The sequence below is a fragment of the Dendrobium catenatum genome, unplaced genomic scaffold (genome assembly GCF_001605985.2).
Source record: "Dendrobium catenatum unplaced genomic scaffold, ASM160598v2 fragScaff_scaffold_370, whole genome shotgun sequence".
Taxonomy (NCBI): Eukaryota; Viridiplantae; Streptophyta; class Magnoliopsida; order Asparagales; family Orchidaceae; genus Dendrobium; species Dendrobium catenatum.
Genome location: NW_021318832.1, coordinates 4,336,977 through 4,358,792, shown reverse-complemented (window position 1 = coordinate 4,358,792; position 21,816 = coordinate 4,336,977). Strand labels below are relative to the sequence as shown.

Genomic DNA, 21,816 nt, shown 5'->3' with positions numbered 1-21,816 from the left:
AGACTTGTTATTAGAACATATTTGATCAGTCTGATTGATGTATCCAAGCCATCACTAATGACCAAATACTCAATTCACATCTCTAATTCCAAGCTATTTCAAAAGCTCTATATATTGAAAGAGAATGGAGATATTTGATGAAGCATTTAAATGATAGCATCAATATCTTAATAAGAGAAAAAGGTCAAATACCCAATATCTTCAGCCCATGCTTCCAATTCCAAGCCATTTCAGAAGCTCTATATACTGAAATTCACAATTTTCTTGTCAAAACAACTTAATAAAAATTGTTTAGCTAATATCAATCACATAATCTCAGGTATTTTTGAAATCATGCAAGCCGAATTTCTTTAATGATGTTAATTAAAGATCCAAATCACTACATATGAATAGACAAATAAAAAACTTTTTTGCCATAACACTTAATTTGGTCAAAATAATAATCATTCATGTTTTACAAAGATGTTCCACCAACAATATGAAGAATTCTTGAACTACAAAAGTTATAGTATCCTAGAAACAAAACTCACACCTAATTCTCCTGAGGGTATAACAACCAGTAAGCTCCAAGTTCGAGAGGAAAAAAAACATAAAAACATGAATAGAACACAGTTGCCCAATCTTATGCTTACAGTGAACTCTTGAATTTAGCCTCATAATCTTGGGGTCTCTGCAGAAGGCACGTTGGAAAACATCAGAAGCATGGGTTGTTATAATTCAGCAAAGCATCAAAAAGCATAGATTAATAGCTACAGCCAAGAAAAGCAGTACCATAGTTAGACTTCGTTTGGGATGACTTTCTTATTGCTTCTTATAGTTTTTTAGTATAAAAATTAAAAATTTTGAACTAAAAAATGACTTTAAGAAGCAGCAAGAAAGCTGTCCCAAACGAAACTTTAGTGTTACTTGTGCACTAAATAAACGGCAAGTGAAATCAGGTATAATAAATTCAATAGCAGCTTATGGTAGCATAAGCCTTTAGTCAAAAGCAACTTCCATGAATATTGATATTTTCACAACATAATTGCTTTTGGATAATGCTATTGAAATCAGGTATAGTAAATTCAATAGCAGCTTATGGTAGCATAAGCCTTTAGTCAAAAGCAATTTCCATGAATATTGATATTTTCACAACATAATCACTAAGCATTATCCAAAGTATTATAGATATGCTGAATATGTTTATTTTAAAATGTTTATAAAAAAACAGGTCCAAGAAAATATACCATAAATGTGGCAGATATTGATCTCCCAGCAAACCATCTCATGTGCATTGCCTGCTGGCAACTAGCTGCAGCAGCCTGCGTTTCAAATCGCAAATATACACTGCCATTGTTGCAATACCTAGAAATACATTTAAATGTGAGATAATTTACAAAAAAAAATACCAGGCAAAGTTAATTTTATATTAGTGTAAAGAAGAATCAACAAAATGTTAACCACGAGAATGGTCCACAAGAGAATATAGCAATCTTCCTTTGCATAATGTAGTCAGCAATCATATTAATCAAATGGATATTAGCGCTATCACATGTGAAAAGCCTAGTGTCTTCTAAAAGTACCGTAATATCATTTTACCATTTCATAAATGGAAAACTTGCCTCATGGAATAAAATGGAAGCGTCTGCTGAGAAAACATGATATGAAAAGAAAAAAATTACTTTTTTATGAAGATTTGTGTGTTTAACTAATCGAAAGCATCAAAAAAATAAAAAATCTAGCAAGTTATATTTAGTTTCCTTATTTGGTAGCCATTTTATTTTACTTTATAATTTCAGTTAATTTAAGAAGACTATGAGGATGGTGTGTCAGAACCGGCTGTTATTTCCTTTTTAATTAGCCGATTTCATTGATTCATTGACTGCTATTGTCATGTTGATTCAGTTTTTTTTTTAAGCTATTGTTGCTACTATTTTTTTAGGCTGTTATTTCCTTTTTAATTACCTGTCTCAGCAAAAGACACATGAAAATATAAACAATTAAACCTGATCCTTATTTGAAAATTTCGGACCATTGGAAGGCAGAAGTGTAACTTTTAATTAAAAGGGGTTATTATAATATCCTTATAAAAGGTCAATCCCTCCCCCTCTCTCTCTCTCATATTTTATATAAATAACAATCATGATTAATGATTAGAAATTTTCTATTAAAAGAAATTACTACACTCAGTTCAATCAAACATTGATTCAACTCAAACTTAGCTCAAGTTGAAAATGAAATCTGCAATTTCAAGTTTAGGTTCTCAAAATCGACTTGATAACACCATTTATCAAAAGTTAAATTTGTACTACACATGATTTAAGAGCATTTATTCCAAATATTTTGACACTAGCTGCCTATTGGAATCCTAAAAAGTTCTGGATTGTCCATAACTTGGGATTATAAGTGAGGATTAAAAGTCCATGGAAAGCTGCCAAGACCCTTTCATTAAAAGGGAAAAGGGTGATATTATGTTTTGGGTTTCATGGCCCACAAGGTCTGATCTGGGCTGAGCTGACCCAACTAACAGCCACATTGCCTAAAGATGGATATTTTTAGCATAATTTAAAAAGTCATGTGGCGCATATAGTTTCACATTGTAGGATTTGTTAGAAAACTGAAGTTAAGAAATATATCACAAACTTGTATACAATGTTGTCAATTCCATATAAGTTACAAGAGAATTATAGTATGCATTTTGAGTTAGGTTTACCACAAACTTTGAAAAAGCATGATTAATTTGCTACTGTGGTAGAAGGTTTTCAAAAATAGCTTGTTCCATATTGTGTCATAAAGTTATAAATGGACCATATATTAATAAATTATAATTTAATGAGGTGGTTAAATTGTGTAGCTTACCTAAAACAATGGTTTTCTGATCAAGACATAAAACTCATGAGTTCTTTTTTAAGCTCTTTGGGAAAAAAAAAACAAAAACAAAGGTAGAGCTAAATGAACCAAGTAGATTCCAGTATTACCTCATTCAAGCTCGCTCATTTACTTTCTTATTGAGATTGAGTTAGGCTTGAACATGACAAATTTCAATATCTTGTTCAAGCCTGCTCATTAATTTTCTTATAAAGTTTAAGTGGTAATCAAACTTTAATTAAGCCCAACTAATTGTATATTTGATGTCGATGATTTAAGCATATGGTTTGATTATTACACAAAATTGGATTATATAGATTTTGATCAAAATTGGCATGATTCATTCGGCATTATTTAAGCTATTTAGTGGAGCTTGAATAACAAAAAGAAAATATTTGAATCCATATATCTAGCTATTTATTTAATAATTTCATCATACCTATACCTCTAATGAAATACATAATTTTAAAGTACAAGATATATAAAAATAAAAATAGAACATGGAATAAATTATCAAATAAGCAACTAAATCATTAATGAATGATCATTTTATCGAATTCTCAGCAAGTTACCTGTTAAATAACAAAGGAGCATGTTTTTAAACATAAATGAACAAGCAAGTCAATGTTCAAGTTCATTCATTTACATGACAAACTTTTAAAATTTAGTTCAAAATTGTTCAATAATATAAACAAACGAATATAAAGAAAACTTGTATGAATCAGTACCAAACTGTTCGTTGAATGCACTTGTTCACTTAATTATCCCTAAAGAAAACTAAATTTTCAATTGTTTATAACCCACAAACTGATAAATAAATTATACTTAATAAAAATTAAGCTGATACGATAGTTTTTAAGACAAAAGATTATGCAGCTGGGTGAGATTTAATATGTTCTACGGCTGAATGTACATATAGTTCAGCTGTCAATAAATCTACTGGCATGAGTCCATTTAAGGTTGCATAGGATTTTAACCTATAAAGCTGATTGATCTTATAGAGCTACATATAGAACTAGGCATAATGCATTTGCACGATCATTCACAAAACCTATGCAAGAATTGCATGAGTATATGCGTACAAAATTGGGTATTGAATAAGACAATTATAATATTTCTGTAAATGTAAGCACAAGAAGTTTAAACATGAAGAAAAAGTTTGTTCGTTTAAATTCATAAAAGCTTCTCCCAGGAAGCTTCAACAAATTAAATACGAGAAATACAGTGCCGCTAAAAATTTTGCAACGCATTGAAAGTTTTGAACAAATGCTTACAAATTAAAAATTCCATTAAATTATGGCAAATCCAATTTTTAATGTGTTTGATTTAAACTTTTATAGTCAACAAATTGCTATTTCTTTCGATTCTCTCTCTCCATCTCCTCATGTGAATCAACATGTAATCCTCCGCCAAAAAATTTTACACCCTTTTGATGGTAGATTCTAGAAATATCTTATGCATTGGCATGATAGACTTCCGAATTACTTCATACAACAACAACAACAACAACAACATCAAGCCTTTATCCCACTACGTGGGGTTATGAATACCAAATGGAAAATTTTTCGGAGCCCAATTTGTCTAAGTCAAGCAAATTTATTGGAGATCAATGTACTTACACTCGCCAAGATTGTTGAGTAAATAAATCATATGAGCAAAGTCATATTAAGGTTCATTATTTAACAATTCTTTTATTTTGTAATTTCAAATAATTTGAGACATGCTCGCTTATGATGTTTGATGAGTCAAAGATGTATTCTCCTATCTTATGATGTTTCTTGATCTAGGTGATTTCTTATTTGGTTGAGTTTAAATAATTGGTTTGATAGGTTCAATAAATACAATTGAGGTTCAATTCTTATTCAATCATTTCTATGGTTCTACTTTTTTATTCCAATTACATCACTTGTTGAATATTTTATTACTCGTTTATGGGATTTATGTAGCTAAGTGGTTCTCATGTTCGGTACTGATTCCTGTGGCTTTTGTATTTGACTCTTAAGGATTTGTGTCCATTTCTATAACTTTTGAATGAAGTTTCTTTAGAGCTCTTCCCTTGGCGTTGGTATGCAATTTCTTTGGTATTTCTTCAACTACATAAAGGATTGATCTCAATATTTTAAATTGAGCCCATGAGAAGTAGCCAACTAGGAACTAGAAGTTTACACATGAGGCATGTAATAGTTAACTTTTGATTCAATAAAAATGCATATTCCAGTTTTATCTTGTGTGTATATTGAATATGTGATTCTTTGAGTGAAATAGAAGTTTGCCTGCCAAATTCAAGGAGAATTCATCTGCTAGTGTCGATGTAAGGACTATATTTCCTTCTCTTTGGTGAACTCTTTCAATTGCCTAATTCCTTCTAGATATGATCTTATTGGCTTGTTAGAGTTATTAATGTTGTTCAAATTTGGTATAACTAGAGTTTTATTTCGATGAAAACATTCAATTGCTTGTTGATTTTCCATTATTTGATTTTCTCAATAGTTTCTTCAAAATTAATTCATTATTGCATTATCATTTTGGAACTATTCCTCATCTTTTATGGCTTGCACCTAAAAAAAGATATTTTTTTGTATATTTAGTGATTTTTAATCAGTGAATTATAATTCCTATCATGTGATCTAATTTAATTATAATTCCTATCATGTGATCTAAATTTATTATATAATCCTACTCACAATAAGAAACCTGCACCCTAAACCATTCAACATCACTTTTGGGAAATATCTCCTCGTTCCATGAAAAGAAACATAAACATTAAAAAAAACCCCAAGTTCCATGAAGCTAATTGGCACAACGTATCAATACAGCTTTTAAATTACCTGATTCCTTTTCTAAACTCGCCCAAGAATGGAATTGAATAACATCATTTGATAGTCACTGCTACAATTCTTATATACAACACAAATTTTCAAATTTAAACAAATTCAGCACTTCACACCTTGCGACATTGACATGCTTGAATGAAGAATTTGAAAACTACGCAAGATGAAATTTTATAAAATATCTCATGCATAACGTAGGTAAAACTGCAATACGTAGAGAACAATCAAAATATTTCCTATGAAATGAACTACCCAACTGCATGTCTAGAGAAAACAACGAGTAAGAAAATATGCAGCCACCCAAAGCAGACAAAATCACTAAGTATCATCATCAGATAAAATTGAGAAGGTCTCAAAACATACAGAACAACTAAGAAGTTGTTAAATCAATCAAATGATATATTCTTAGATCATATAAATTTATAGATTCACTACTAAAACAATTGTAAAAGAAAATACTAATGCTTACTTGTCCACATAAATATGCTTCAAGGGACCAAACTTGGCACATTCCTCTTGGACATCTTCTTTAATATCCAAGTCAAAATCAGGATCGGTCTGTAAACATTAAAAAATATAAGCACAGCAAAATTAAAATATCAGACTATAAGTCATGCTACAAACCTCAGTACTTGGATGAAACATGTTCTTTAACAAAATAAATTCACTTGGCTCCCCTATAGGCTCAGGAATGGTGGTAGCAAGCAGAACTGGATAAGCTGCAGGTACAGTAGCCTGCCCATTTCTGGGCAAGGGTATAAGAGGTTGATTTGGAGTCACTCCATTAAGAGCAGGCACACCAAGGGATTCCACAATACTACAGAAAAATGAAAATTCATCAGCTGCAGAACAACTTCCAACAAGGAGAGATCTGTGTACAATATGCTAACCTTGAGGCAGTTCCAGTTCGATCCAGTTTCTGCATCAATATAGCCCTTGAACGTGCATTCATAGACTGCCAAGCAAACAAAGCAAGAAATTCCAACATGTTTTCTTAAATCATGTAAGCTCCAAAAGGGAAGCTTGCAACCTTTGAACAGAAGCTCATATTATTGAAACAAATTGGTTAAAGAAACAATTAAATTTATTTTTTTAAGAGAACATGTCTTGAGCCTATCCAAACTGGAAGGGGGACTGGTAGAAGTGATGATCAGTGTATGGTAGAGAGGATGGGAGATGGAAGACGGGGGACTACGTGTCTGGATAGTTTCATTCAGAAATGCCCATTTGTTTAATAATGTTTTTAGGGGACGTGTAATGGTGTTGTTCATGGGAATTTAAGTTGTGCTAGACAGTGTCATTTCACTGACATTCTTTCTCCCCCACATATTTTTAAAATGAGCCATCATGTAGTGCAATGAATGGGAATTTTCTAGCAGAACAAGATAAATAAAGGTCTAGCATAAATGGAAATGAGAATGCGTTTTATATGTTGGAATATTGACTTACCAAACCACCACCATCATCATCATCAAAGTCAGTAGCATTTGTTCCTGATTCTTGTGAAACAACATTTTCAGTTACAGCTGAAACCTGATACAGATATCCATTGCTCATTCAAAAGAAAAAATTAAAAAACATAGCTAAAATAACTATATAACATATTACTGTAATATAATGGTTACAACCTTGATTATCCGGCCAGCTATGTCTAATTTCCCATTCAAACTTTGTGCTGCCTTTGCATATTCAACTTGAGAGAACTGACGTGAACGTTCAGAGAACAAATAAGTAGATAATAGCAAATTCCATTAACATTAAAACATGGGCATGATTGAAGGTGCATGCTTACTTGAATAAATCCATATCCTCTGCAGTGCCCAGTTTCAGGATCCAGTGGAAGTTGGACAAGTTCTACATGACCAAAAGGCTCAAAAACCTGAAAATGGGTGCAGATATTTGATGGAGAAGGGAACTAACCAGACATAGCTTTAGGGTGTAAACAAAATAAACCATGCATTTTCAGGCAAATATCATGAACTTTTGTCACATCAAGGATTGATAAATAATAAGGCAAAAATCCTCTAAATGAGTTAGAACACCTTAATTCCTTAAGATAATTTTGGACACCTTAGATGTTCAAATAAAAAAAAAAAAACAACTTTTGAATAAGAGTTGAAGGGTTTTAGGTCTGAGCAACACACAAAAAACAATCACCAGCATTCGTCGTTAGAAATTCACCCCACTTTATGAGAATTGACTAACAAACCATTATTTTCAATGAAACCCCTGAACTAATTCAAAAATTAAAATCATTGAAATTGAATGTTCATAATGCCAGCGGAGACAAAATTAAACAAAAAAAAGACCAAAATAATTCATGTCCTGATAAACCTGAAATTTAAGACGAGCAGCATCCCAGGGAGATGAACGTTTGCCAATTCATGTGCACTTCCAGAGACCAGACTGATGTGCAGGTAAAATATTAATATAATGGAAGGAGGAAAAATGACTCAGTTCATGCGGTATTTTTTAAGGTATTGTATAAGAAGAGTAATATCAACTACAGCGTAGTCAAATCATGTAAGAACAAATAAAATTTCTAGACATTCTAATGTGGTCCTAAATTTGTAGTCAAATCATGTAAGAACAAAAAAAATTTCTAGACATTCTAATGTGATCCTAAATTTGTAGTGAAATCATGTAAGAACAAATAATATTTCCAGACATTCTGATGCGGTCTTATATTTGTAGTGCTTAAAAAGTTCAAAACAGAAAACGATGATTTATGCAATTCATAATTCTACATTATATATGCCACATAATAATAGCACCTGATATTCAGAAGGCAATGATGAGATAAAACATGTTGACATGATAGGTCAATATGTACCAGGCCTACAGTGAAATTGATAAAGCATACATAATTTTAAGCAAAGCAATAAATAATTGATAAAGAAACGAGAATGATTAAAATAGCCATCAGTCCGACCAGACAAAAGGGTAGTTTGTCTAAGTTTAATCTGAAAGATTGATGAGAAAATAACAGGTGGAATAAATATGAAAAAGGTAAAGGCTTATATTGCAAGAAGATATTATATTGCCAAGATTGTGTGTGGCAATCTGGAGCATCAGTTATCAGGAAAAGTGAAGTGAATTTCAATCAGGAGCATCTCTAAAACGTGCAATTTATACCGTACCTTCTGTTGTTTGGGCCAAAGGAATGTTGAAGATAACATTCCTTGGATTTTGTGGGACCTGGAGATAGAGATTCACAATTGTAATCATACCAGATGCATGGCAATGTATCTTATTTTATTGGCTGTAATTTACCATCAATACAAAATTTAATTAGTTTTTAATGCAAAAAACTTTGAACTGGGAATTGCAAAGCAAAAACTCTATGCTTATAGCTAAAAGAAATAGTAAAATCAACATAGGATGCGTTTGTGCGTTGATGTTTGTCATAGATCTAGCGGTGGGATTATGACATTGTGTGATAAAGTCATTAAAAAGAGTGCACGCTTTAGACATCTCAAGTCTATCATCCAAAGCGATGGTGAAATAGATGGGGATATTATTAGTAGAATTCAAGTTGGATGGTTGAAGAGGATAAATGCATCAGGCATGTTATGTGATCGAAAAAGTACCCTTCGAACTTAAGGGGAAATTTTATAAGATTGCGGTAAGACCTGCAATGATTTATGGTACAAAATGTTGGCCATTAAAAGAGAAGCATAAAATTAAGTGTTGCAAAGATGAGGATGCTCAAGTGGATGAGTGGATTTATATTTAGAGACAAAATGTGAAACGAGTATATAAGTGAAAATGTTGGAGTAGCTCTAGTGGCAGATAAGATTAAAAAGAGTCTCCTTAGATGGTTTGGTCACGTAAAAAGCTGGCCTTCCAATGACACAGTTAAGACAGATGTATAAGATCCAACCTACGTTAAGAAAGATGGAGATCAACTTGAAAAAAAAAACTTGGTTAAAAAATATTTGAAATTACATTTTCTATTAAATTTAAATGAGAATTTTATTCTTAATAGGGTACAATGGAGAAAAAAGATTCATGTTGCCAACCCTATGTAGTGAAATAAAGACTTGGTGGTGTTATTGTTGTTGTTGATGCTGCTCAATTCATAATGACTAAAAATTGTGTCAGAATATCCTAATCTAAATTGCATCAAGATGGGTTTGAAACTCATTGAATTTACTTTGAGATTAGTGCACACAAACTCTTTATATATAGCACTACCCCCTTAAAGTTTATTCAATGATTTTCAAGCCTATCCTAATACCATTTGTATAGAATATCTAAACACATTTCCTTTCCATTGAACATGCAACCTTGTGTTTCTTTCCAAAATAATAATAATATTTTTGTGTGAAACAGAAAAAAAATTTATCCCCATAAGCGCCCATGGTCATAGCTTAACGATGCCAACATGCTTTTGAAGCAAATTGCAACCATAGCAATGATTTTATCTCATTCAATGCAATACAGAACAGATCACCAAAAGGAACCTGAAATCAATCCTACTCCTAGTAAGCATATATATCAACAACGAAGTCAAAATCTATCATATAAACTATTTAAAACATATAAAACTGAAACAACCAAATTAATTTTCTTAAAATCCATACATCCACTATTTCTAACTACTAGCAAGAAATTGGCATAGCAACGAAAATATCCAACAGATATTATCTACCTGACGGAGCAAATCTTCAGTAATGTTGAAGTGCAAGTTCCCGACATAAATTTTTCGAGCACCAGCTGCACCAAGTGATCCAGTAGTATTTGACTGAACAAGATTCTTCTCTGCTTCAGAAGGTTTGACCATCACAGGCTGACCTAAAAGTTGATGACCAGAAAGAGCGATTGCCATAGGCACCGACATTGCATCATAAAACTCGATGTACCTGTCAAAAATACAGCACAAGATAACAACAAAATAACAGTGAAAACATAATCAAAATTTCTAATACCTGCCAAAAGAAGATTTACATAGGACAAAGTAAACAAGATACACAATAACAAAACCAAAGCTATACCTGAAGTAAGGAAAGCCCAGCACATAGAAGTGAATAAGAAAAATAATGAAATCTTGGAGATCGTTATAAGAGACGATCAAACAGTACAAACATATACTAGATCCATATATCAAGCATACCCATCATAAATCAACAATTCATTAAGTGGAAAAACCCTTCACACAATTGATTTTTCTTTCTTTTTTTTTTACTAGAGTAACATTGCAGAAAAAGCTAGTGTTGTGCACAAAAGAATTTACAAAATCTGAGATCTAAAGATAAAGAAAAGAAATCGTCTGCAACATGTTTAAAATAGCATGTGTGTGCGCTATTGGCTATTGCAAGCAATGCATTTCATTTCCAAACACATTGAGTCAAAAATTTTACCCATGAGGGAAAAGGAAAAGAAAACCCTTTTATGTTTACTAAACTCCCCAGCCCTCCCCAGATATACTGTGGTTACACTTACAGAGAAGCTTGTCAATCTTAACACATGCGTGCATAAAATTACCAACCAAAGCACAGCGTTACCAGAAAAAAACAAGCGCTAAAAGATTATATTTTTGCAACCCAGATCCTTAATCTAAAATTTATGAAATAACTTCAGTTGATAAATTCCACAAAGCAATAAAAAATAGCTTCTCTAAAGGACCAACATTTAATAGCAACATCAAAAACACACAGCTTAAAGTAAACATACCCAACTCCTTTTGATCTCCTAGAATTTCGATCCATGATCAAGCGCACATCTCTGACCTGGAAAAAAAATAATCATGAACTCACCCCAAAAAGAAATACATGCAGGGATTCTTTAAACAATGCATTGGCATTCTTACTACACATTACACCTCCTACGTAGTAAAGTTGATAAGGCCCCAATCAACTTTTCCATTTACATAACACTCACCAAATAAATAGTATGTTGAGCCAGAAAAAAGTCATTATAATACACCTCACTGAAGCAGGGAAGCATTTACTGCAATAAGAAGCAAATGTATCTCAATGGAATGCATCAAATATACCTGGTGGTAGATTTCTTACTAAAGCTTCAATTTTTAAGCACAAAATTAGTTGATGAAACTCTCAAACGACAATATGGGCATTTGTATTTTACAACTATATAAAATAGAATACCTGACATTGCATGAATTATGTAAATATCAGGGCACTTTTTATCAGGTGGTGCATGTTATCAAAACATGTAGTAGAACCTAATAAATTGAGAAGGATAAGCAATCACAAGATTCTATATCCACAACAAAGAATAAGAAATATATTTCACTGACCTTGCCCGCTTTTGAGAAGAACTCATAAACATCTCTCTCATTAGCCTTCAAAGGCATCTGCAGAGTCAGCAGAGTAGGAAAAAAACACATGTGGCAAATAAATCAAACAAATGATGACTCTTGTGCAGTTTCCAAGGATAGAAATAACACTCCAACCATACCTGATAAGCAAAAACTGTCCTCTGATCTCTTTCAGGGTCAGCTTCAGGTTCCAGTTCTTTTTTATCTCTGAACCGCCTGCATGAAAATGGAAAGGCTTTTAATTAGATGAAGAAACATGGAAGTAAAAAAGATAAAGTCAATTTTAACCTACTTGATTATTGAACAAAGTTGAAGAAAAGTTACATTCAAACAAATAGGTAGACTAATATTTTAGCGTAAAACTGCTCCTTTCTTTCATTAAGTTTTCAAGCATATCACAGTTCAATGAAAGGTCAAAACAACTCACCATCTACAACCACAAAAATGATCAAAAAAGCATTTATAACTACTTCTCCACGCACTATACTCATCAAAGTAATCATTAATAGATGTTACAAACAAACAAAACTAAATAAAGCATATTACATTATATTTAGACAAAAAAAACTCCTTATCTTATAAGAGTAGAGAGATGTAAATATGATACAAAATTCTTTTTTCCATTATTAAATTCAATCAAAGCAGTTTTAACAAATGCCTTATTTGCAAATAGATGCTTAAATTCAGCTTCAAGTAAATACTAAAGACCCAACATCATGATATTATTTTGCAAAGCATGGAAACGTAAGTTTTTTATTTTTCATAATTACCGATAAGATAGCCTAAAGCATATCATATAGATGGCACTATAGAATTGCCTCTATTCAAGGAGAGATTATTCTGTGTGGACACCGGGCGGGAGAACCGTCCGATACAGCTTGGTACCGAGCGCAGTACACTTTTGGGTGACGTGGCGCATTTTTATTGGCCTCTAGACGACGTTCGGACTCTACACCGAATAATTTGTCCTATTTGAGGCCTTTAAATGGATCAAAATAAGAGCTCTGTGAGCTGTGAGCTGTGAGCATTGTTATCTCTACCAAATCATACAAAATGAAACAAAATACATTTGAGGCTGTTTGGCAACAAGATTTACATCATATTTGAGCAGGATTTAGGAAATCTCACTGCGTAAACCCTGCCAAACGAGATTTACACTCGACGTAAATCTCACGACAGAATAAATCCGCAGTTGCCACTTTCTTGCGGTAAATCCCGGATTAACTCAAACCCCGGATTTAGTAAATCCAGGAGTTCAGCAGATTTACGGTATTTGGACAAAGAAGGGCGTGAGGAAGAAGGAACTGCAATTTACTGCGTGTGTTCGGCAAACTTGACTTCTTACCGCGGGCGGAAGGTATACAAATTTTCAAATATTGTCTTCTTGCAGCAATTCACCCCATTTGAAACCATGGCCTCAGCTCCCCATCGCTCGATGTAGTAAGCACTCCATCCCGACAGGTCGTTGTCGCATATAAAGAGGTATTTTTTCCCTAGTGTCTCATGTCCTCTACCTCCTCACTTACAATTCATCGCCTAGTGTTCACCAGTTGAAGCTCCAACTTTTTCCATCTAGTGTCCACTATGCATATGATATACAAATCTCATTTTAAAACCCTTTTCATAGCCACTTTAGTCATATGCATTTAGATTGGTAATATTTTTGCGCACCTAATTATCTCATGTTGAAGAAAATTTCACAGAAGAAAAAAAATCACAACACATGTAGATTTGTTGTGTTCATTGTTTCTATTCAAAATTATGTATTACAGTAATGTTATTGTGCATTTATAACATGTTGAATTTGCTTTTTGTTCTTACCCTACATGCACCCTTTGGAGCTATTGGTTTAAAAAGTATAGCAAGAAAGGAACTTAAAATATTGCCTACAACTCATATTTCAAATAACCATCTTAAATCATGAATTACATTGTCAAACAATTCCACAGGATTTAACAGACTTTATCACTTATATTGCCAAATAGTTTTCATAATTTAACACCTCCAGGATTTACTAAATCCGAATTTACAAGATTTACTAAATCCTAAATAGTTAAATATGCTAGTTGCCAAACAGGCCCTTAAGAAATCAAACCAATTATATCATAATTTAAAAAAAAAAATAACTTGCATGCTACAAAGTAACAAGAAATGTCTATCGGCCACCGTTGCATTTAAAACCTTGTGTTGAACCCTTTTGCAACAGCCTTCCTCCTTGCCTCCGTCATGTTCAGTCAACCTAGTGTTGAACAATTATCCTTAAAAGCCTTCCTCCCTCCCCCATGTGTCTTGATGTCATCCTACAAGGGCTAACTTGGAATACCTCAATCCATGCCTCATCTCATCCTACAAGAGCTTGGATTAGCACCGTCACAGCCTAATAACAAGGGATTATTTGCCCCTCCTAAACACAAAATCTTTTTTTCACAGAATTTAGGTCATATCAACATTTCACTGTTCTGCATAATTCAAGTTCAGACTGAAAGAATCGGCATACTTTATCTATCAAAACATGAAAAAGAGTTCTACATCTTAATAGTTGCAATAAGGTGCAAATGAGAAACAACTAAAACTAACATACAAATAAGTATGTTTAAAGATCATTATTTTTTCCTCTATTCAATGGGTCCTACAGAATAATCTGAAAATATCAGTATTAAAATAGGGTGTGTCACACAAAAATAAAAAAAATAAAAAAAGTCCTTAACATAAACTATTGTTGAAAGATCTATCTATTGTATTATTGAAACATCCATCTATTGTAACTAAAAGTGCATCTAGCTATCGAAATTGTTGCAAATATATAAATTTATCAGAATTTCGAGATAGAGTTCCAAAAAACCTCGACATAAACCTATCAAAAAAGCAAGCAACAGGTCATTGAGGGCTCCTTTGGAGAAACTGCAGCTATTTATAAAAATACTTGTAGAATTGTTGTGGATAAAATATATTTTCTGAAAGAAATTGTTGATATAATAATCTTTTTCCCATTAGAAAAAGTTGAAAAATGTTGTCCATTGAAAGAGAGGCATAAAATTAAGTTAAATGTTGTGGAGATAAGGATGCTCGGGTGGATTAGTGGTTTTATGCATAGCATAGTTTAAAATTGTGCAATTAGATGCGCGCCTCTGCGCAATTTCACCCCCAGGCACCTTATTGCTTAAGCAATTTTGGGACTAGGAGAGGCGTACGCCTTATATAACCTGAGGCGCGCCTCAGAGGACCAATTGTGCAATAACAAGTGAGACGTACGCCTCAAGAAAATGAGTCCCACTCACTTAAGTGTCTAATGAAATGCCCCATTCATCCTCCCATCCCTCAGCCGACCCGAACCGCACAAAGCCGCAAACCGCACGACCCCGCCCTAGCATCCCTCGGCCGACCTTCCCACCCCCACTCCTGTCGGCGCAGCCTCACACCGGTGAGCAGCACATGTCCGGTCGCACTCTACAACACCTATACTATCGATTTTAGGTTTTTTTTTTAATTCAAGGTTTGATTTTTCAACTTATAGAAAATCTAGGGTTTAAAATTTTTTGATATTTTTTGTTTGATTTTGCAGTTGTGCATTACGAAATATGGTTAGGGGCAAGGAAAAGTCAAATACGTCATTACAGAGGGATTTTTCTTGGAAGTACAATATACAGGATGACATAAGCGGCAGTGAGAAGACATACGTGCATTTGAAATGCATTTTTGTGATAAAGTGGTGAAGGGATGATTTACCCGCATGAAGGAACACTTATCCGGCTCACATAAAAACGTGGCACCTTGTGTGAATGTGCAGGATAAGGTGAAGGAGGAAATTACTACTTACATGAAGAAGAGTACCACGGCCAAACATTTACAACATGAGCAATTTGATGACAGGGTCGAACATGGTGCTTACTACGAGAGCGAGAGTGGAAATGACTTTTATTCCACTATATACACTAGAGGTGCTCAGGGTTCTATGGACCAGTATATGATTAATCCAGGAGAGGATAGAGGAAAAGCACAGATGAAGCTTGCGGCTAGTACCAGAGAGGGCCGACAGCATGCGTGTATGGATATTGGCATTTTTTTTAGAATGACATTCCATTTAATGTAGTGGCATCGTCGGCCTACATCAATATGTTGTGATCTGTAGGGTTGTATGGGCGAGGGTTGAAGGCACCTTCCATGTACGAGTTGCAGACATGGATTTTGAAGGAGCTGCAGAAAACAGAGCGGAGTATTTATGAGATTAAAAGGACATTGAGTGAAACAGGTGTTACCATTATATCAGATGGATGGTATGACATCAAGAGCAGGAGCATGATTAATATATTTGTAAATAATCCCTATGGCACGATGTTTTTATGATCAGTCGAAGCTTCATATGAGGTAAAAAAAGCTGATTTCATTTTCAATTTATTAGATGGTTGTCGAGGAGATCGGGGAGCAATTGGTTGTTCAGTTGGTGACTGATAATGCTAGTGCATATAAAGCAGCTAGTCAGATGTTGATGGAGAAGAGGAAACGCCTCTATTGGACCCCCTATGCCGCGCGCTGTATTGATCACATACAAAGCGTGCAGATTTACAACTTGTTCTATTTTGAAATAGAGAGGGATTTTTTGGTGTACAAGCAGCAAGATTTACTATTGTCAAATGCTCTCTAGGTTAGCTTATTTTTGCAAAGTAACCGTACATGCATAACATTTTAATATGTTCTGATTATCGTTTGCATTTTTAAAAATAGTTAAATGGTGGATCCAATTTGGTGATTCCACTCCTAAGTTACAGAGTTTTGCAGTTAGAGTTTTGGGTCTCACTTGTTCTTCCTCTAGGTGTGAGCGAAACTGAAGCACATATAGTCAAGTGCAAACAAAGAGAAGAAATCGACTTTCAACACTCAGAATGAACTCCCTTGTGTATATTATGCACAATAAGAGGTTGAGGAACAAGAGGTTGAAGGATGATGAAGACCATTTGGTGTGTGATGATGTGTGTCTGATAATGAGCGATTCATAGATGATGAAATAGATTTTCCATTATCAGACCTGCAACTAGAGGATCTAAGTGGGAATGTCTTGAGTGGCGAAGCAAATCAAGCCGGCAGATCCACTAGTACCACACCATACACATCCACTAGTACTGAAGCACAACAAGCAAACAAAGATATCTCATAATTTTTATGTGCTATTACATTTAAAATATATATAATTAACAGCATAGTAATCATTTTTATTAAACAGAGAAGAGAAAAGTGGGTACGATTGAAAATGATGAAGATTTGGCCTTCATAGATACAATTGGAGATGAAGATGTCTCCACTGAAGGCACCTTTAGTGGTGGGACATGATTGGATTTTAGATGTTCTTTCTTATTTGTACTTTGGGAGTTCTGATAGACTTCAATTTGTAGTTTTGTACTTTGAATTATGCTATGAGATGCATATATTGCATCAATTTTACTGAGTTCACTTCTCATTTAGATATTTTGATTGTATCATAGACTCTTATAGCTATTTACCTGCTATAATACTTAAATTCACATTTACGCAATTCTTCGTCCATGAGGCTTATGCCTCACACCGCCTCGAGGCTTATTTACACAATTTTAAACCTTGATGCGTAGAGACAAAATGTGAAACAAATATGTACATGACAATGTTGGAGTAGCTCTAGTGGCAGATAAGATCAGAGAGAGTCACCTTATATGGTTTGGTCACATAAAATGTCAGTCTTACAATGAGCCGATTAGGAGAGTAGATGTATTAGATCAGGCATATGTTAAGAATGATAGAGGTAAACCTAAAAATACTTGGTTAGAAAGTATTAGAAATGAACTTTTTTATTAGATTTAAATGAGAATTTGACTTTTAATATGACACAATGAAAAATAAAAATAAAACTAACATAGCTGACCCCATTTAGTGGGATAAATTTTTGATGTTATTGCAGAAAAAGTTGGACAACTTTCTTATAATAACTACACTCAAACAAAAGTAGTTGTAAAAAGTTATTTTCACTATAAAAATTTCTAAAAGTATTAAGAAAATTATAGCCAAGCATAAATGCAGTAACATTATACATAAAAGAAGTTATGAAAAAATTGCCTTAAACGAACCCTTACACCTCTTATCATGCAATGGATTCTACAACCCCTAAAATGATATCGTGCTTTGGCCACAAAAACCCTTGCAACAATAGGTTCTTACAAAGAATAAAAATGTCCCCAAAACTATAAATATACATGCAAGGTGCTTATTAACCGCATATTAATAACTTCTATTTTTTTTATCATTTCGCATAAGTTATTCTCATAAATGATTTTTTTCTTGATAACAAAATGTCATTTTCTAATAATTTAAACTATTAATTTAGCATGCTTATTATCCTCTAAAAATAAATTGAATATATCTTGAAAATCCTCTTCTTAGAATCATGGAATAATATAAATCATATGGGTATCACAAGCAACATATTTAAACTTAAATGAATAAAAAAGGAATGCAAATATTTAAAATAGACCACTAGAAACTCCCACCAAGAATTGACGATCAAAGAGAATCTTTCAAAATGGATGTCATATTTGAGCTAATTGGATTTTGCATAGTAATGTGATTTTTTTCAAAATATTTTATGGACTCCCCACCCCACCCCCTTCTTCCTCCTCCAAAACCTAACCAAGTTCTAAAATCACTCGTTTAGCTCTTTCTTTCTTCCACCGGTAACACTCCAAAATCTTGCTCAAGCATGGACGACACAAGGACTATCCCCAATTTATGATTGGAGGAGGTCACCATAGAAGGTTAAATTTGGGGATGGGAGAAGATAAGCAGCCATAAATGAGATCAAATAGCCATCATGATCTCAAGGTTGTCGTGGCTAGTGGTTGGAGCATTAGCCATCAAAACCAAAGTGAGGTATCACATGCCTCCTTGTATTCGGGTTTTTTTTAGGCAATGCTCAACCCAACTGGTCATGAACATCACTAGACCGCATGATTCATCCAGCCCACACATGCCTAACCACCCCCAAAGTATGGGTAGTGCTTGGGGCCCTTTGGGACAACCCACACAATCTCAGTATATCTCATTCTTAGGCTAGATTTTTGCATGTTTTAAGGATAACAGATTTAATGTTCATTCCTCCACAAAGACTTGTAATATTCAATGTTCAATTTAGTAATTCATCCAAAATTCTATTGAATGACCCATTAAAAAACATATGCAATTCATGAAGCTACACAAATAAGTGACGACTATATTTCAAGGGCATAAAAGTTTTAAGAAGTTAAGTGTTATTTTCTACATTTGTATCCATTCATCATCACGCAACACAATTTGTGCCTAAAAAAAATAAGTTATCAAAAGAGTAGAAAGGTTTACAACAAAATCATAAAAATAATAGGAAATATGAGGGTTCAACAAATAATCTGGCATCTTTTGCAGGCAAAAGGCCAATTTCAACTTATATCCTATGAATTCATGAATAAAAAACTTGCTTCTTGTACCATATTCCAATATCTATCAACATCGCATTGCTAGCACTTGAAAAGTTTAGGCATTTAAAATTTAATAACAACACTTTGTCTCCTAGTGCCCAAATTCTTCAATTAATAAAATTAAAAATTCAGCTTATTCTGGTCAATTTCCAATTTCGCATGACAAGTATAAGAACGAACAGAGCAAATAAGTACCCATGCGACAATTAAATTGCAGTTTCCCATACTTCATGTCCCTCCTTATAGCTAACAATTTATTTTCCAAGCATCTCATCATACAGAAAATCAAGATGCAAACTGTTTGGAAATGAAGAATTGAAGTTAAGATGCAAGATATGAATTCTAAAGAAACAAGAATCTCGAAAAATTGAAGTAAATAAAGACATGGAAGGGACATGAATACTAACTTGTTTCGTACCAATTGAAATAAAAAAATTACATATAGTAAACAAATTACAGAAGAAAAAGCTCATGTCATAATAACAACCACACTTACCTGATTTCCCTAGAGTCCCTTTCATCTCGCTCCCTCATTTCCCTGCTCCTAGCCCTCTCCATTTCTTTTAAGTTGTCAATATCATGCCTCCTAGAGCTGCTGCGGCTTCTCCTAGATCTTTCCCTGTCCCTGTCCAAATCCATCTCTTTTTCACTATCCCTATCCCTGCTCCTCTCCTTCTCCTTCTCGCTTTCCCGGTGTCTATCTTTCTCCTTCTCTCTTTCCCGGTGTCTATCTTTCTCTCTCTCCCTATCCCTCTCGCGATGATCCCTATCCCTTTCGTGCTCCTTGTCGCCGCTCCTACGGTAATCCTTCTCCCTTCGGTCAGATCGGTTCCGTTCATCGCGATCCACCGTCCCTCCGTTATCGTCCGTCCTTGATCTCTTCGACTCGCGGCTCTTGCGTTCACCGCCATCCTTCTCGCCCTCGGGATGGTGTCGGGAGTTGCGGTGCCCCGTATCTTTATGGATCCGAGGAACCTCAACTGATTTCTCCAAGTAGTCGTACTCGTCGAAATCCATCGCCGGACAGCGAAAGAAGGATCGAGAAGAAGAAGAAGAGCGCGAGCGGATTTGCCAATTGAGGTTTAGGGCTTAGCTAAAGCCAAGAAGAAATAAGGCGGACCGGCGGAGTCCCCCTTCTTCAGTCCGCGACATACAGAAAAGGATATAATGCGCCGTCTTAGGCTGATCTCTATATGTAGCCGTCCGATGAAGATTTATAACTAATGTCGCATCTTATTAGACGGTTTGGGCGCAAAAGGGCTGTGGGTGCCGTCAAGCCCAGGAAGGTTTCCTGAAGGAGACAAAAATGAAAAATGTATCAATGACTAAAGTTTTTTTAAATCTAAAATCATGATCATATCATAAAAATAAATTATAAATTTATCAAAAAATATAAAAATTAACTCACATATTTATATGTTGGCATATATGATGAAATTTGGATTGATATTCTAATATTTATTTTCTTAGATGAATATATTTGAAAGTTTCAGATAAAAATTTCTCGACTTTTATTCATTATTATAAATATTGACTTAAAAAGGTTCAAACATCTTTAGAACATTATTTGAAAATAATACGAACATTTTGTGTATCTCATTCAAATATAATTCAATCAGCATTCCAATGGTATTTGAAACATGTTTGAATAGTATTCGAACATGATCCAAATATGATTTGAACATCATAGATGTGGCAGACTAAGTTTTGGCAACTATAATAGTTCTTGTTACAATACAATGCAATCATAGCAAAATACATATTAAGGTATACATAATAAAATAATACATAGTCCATAGCAAGGAATAAAACTACCACATTAGGCATGCACAATAAATAATAAAATGATAGTCATTATAAAGAATATGTCATAATGACAAAGCATTACAACATTGGAACCCCAAAATCCCTCTCAAAATTTGACCTATATTTTAATTAATTCAGTAAATTTCATATTAAATTTAAAAAAGTTTACATAAGGACTCTAATTGACTCTAATTGGACCCTTAATCCATGAAAAATAAAAGCTCAATCAAATCATCTTCAATTTAACCTTAATTTAATTTTTAAGTAAAATTGACAATTAATTAAAATAATTAATTTAAAATATTTAAAAACTTCTAAAAATTTCCCAAATGCTTGGAAATATCCTCTTAGGTCATCTTTGACCTTTGGGGGTGATTCCAAAGGGTTTGGGATTGATTTGGATCAAAATCTAAAAATCTCCTTAATTAAGATAATTTTAGAAATTCCAAAAATATACAATCTTAGAAAAATCACCCATAATTCCAGGAAAACTCCAATTTAATCAAAATCTAGTATTTTTTAAAATATCAAAATCCTAAAATTAAGTCAGAGTTAAAAAGTCAACTCCCCGATCAAC

The 21,816-nt window shown here is 33.7% G+C and overlaps 1 protein-coding gene across 1 annotated transcript; it reads right to left on the bottom strand.

Moving 5' to 3' along the window:
* Positions 1–386: 386 nt before the first annotated feature.
* Positions 387–20,591, bottom strand: LOC110093918 (RNA-binding protein 39). Its single transcript, XM_020818971.2, has 13 exons — positions 19,930–20,591; positions 12,102–12,177; positions 11,941–11,997; positions 11,355–11,410; positions 10,333–10,543; positions 7,471–7,557; positions 7,307–7,381; positions 7,128–7,211; positions 6,569–6,633; positions 6,303–6,495; positions 6,148–6,236; positions 1,227–1,344; positions 387–670 (listed from the first exon to the last, which is right to left on the bottom strand). Exons 1-13 carry the CDS (start codon positions 20,448–20,450, stop codon positions 629–631), a joined length of 1,674 nt encoding a protein of 557 aa, XP_020674630.1. The 5' UTR covers positions 20,451–20,591; the 3' UTR covers positions 387–628.
* Positions 20,592–21,816: the final 1,225 nt, after the last annotated feature.

What these genes read in the sequence shown, in the direction of transcription:
- LOC110093918 (XM_020818971.2), bottom strand. Translation starts at nt 20,450, where the DNA reads ATGGATTTCGACGAGTACGACTACTTGGAGAAATCAGTTGAGGTTCCT. An exon ending in TAGCTGGCCGGATAATCAAG is followed by an intron (nt 7,212 to 7,306) that starts GTTGTAACCATT and finishes TATCTGTATCAG; the next exon opens with GTTTCAGCTGTAACTGAAAA. An exon ending in CAATATCTGCCACATTTATG is followed by an intron (nt 671 to 1,226) that starts GTATATTTTCTT and finishes TGCCTTCTGCAG; the next exon opens with AGACCCCAAGATTATGAGGC.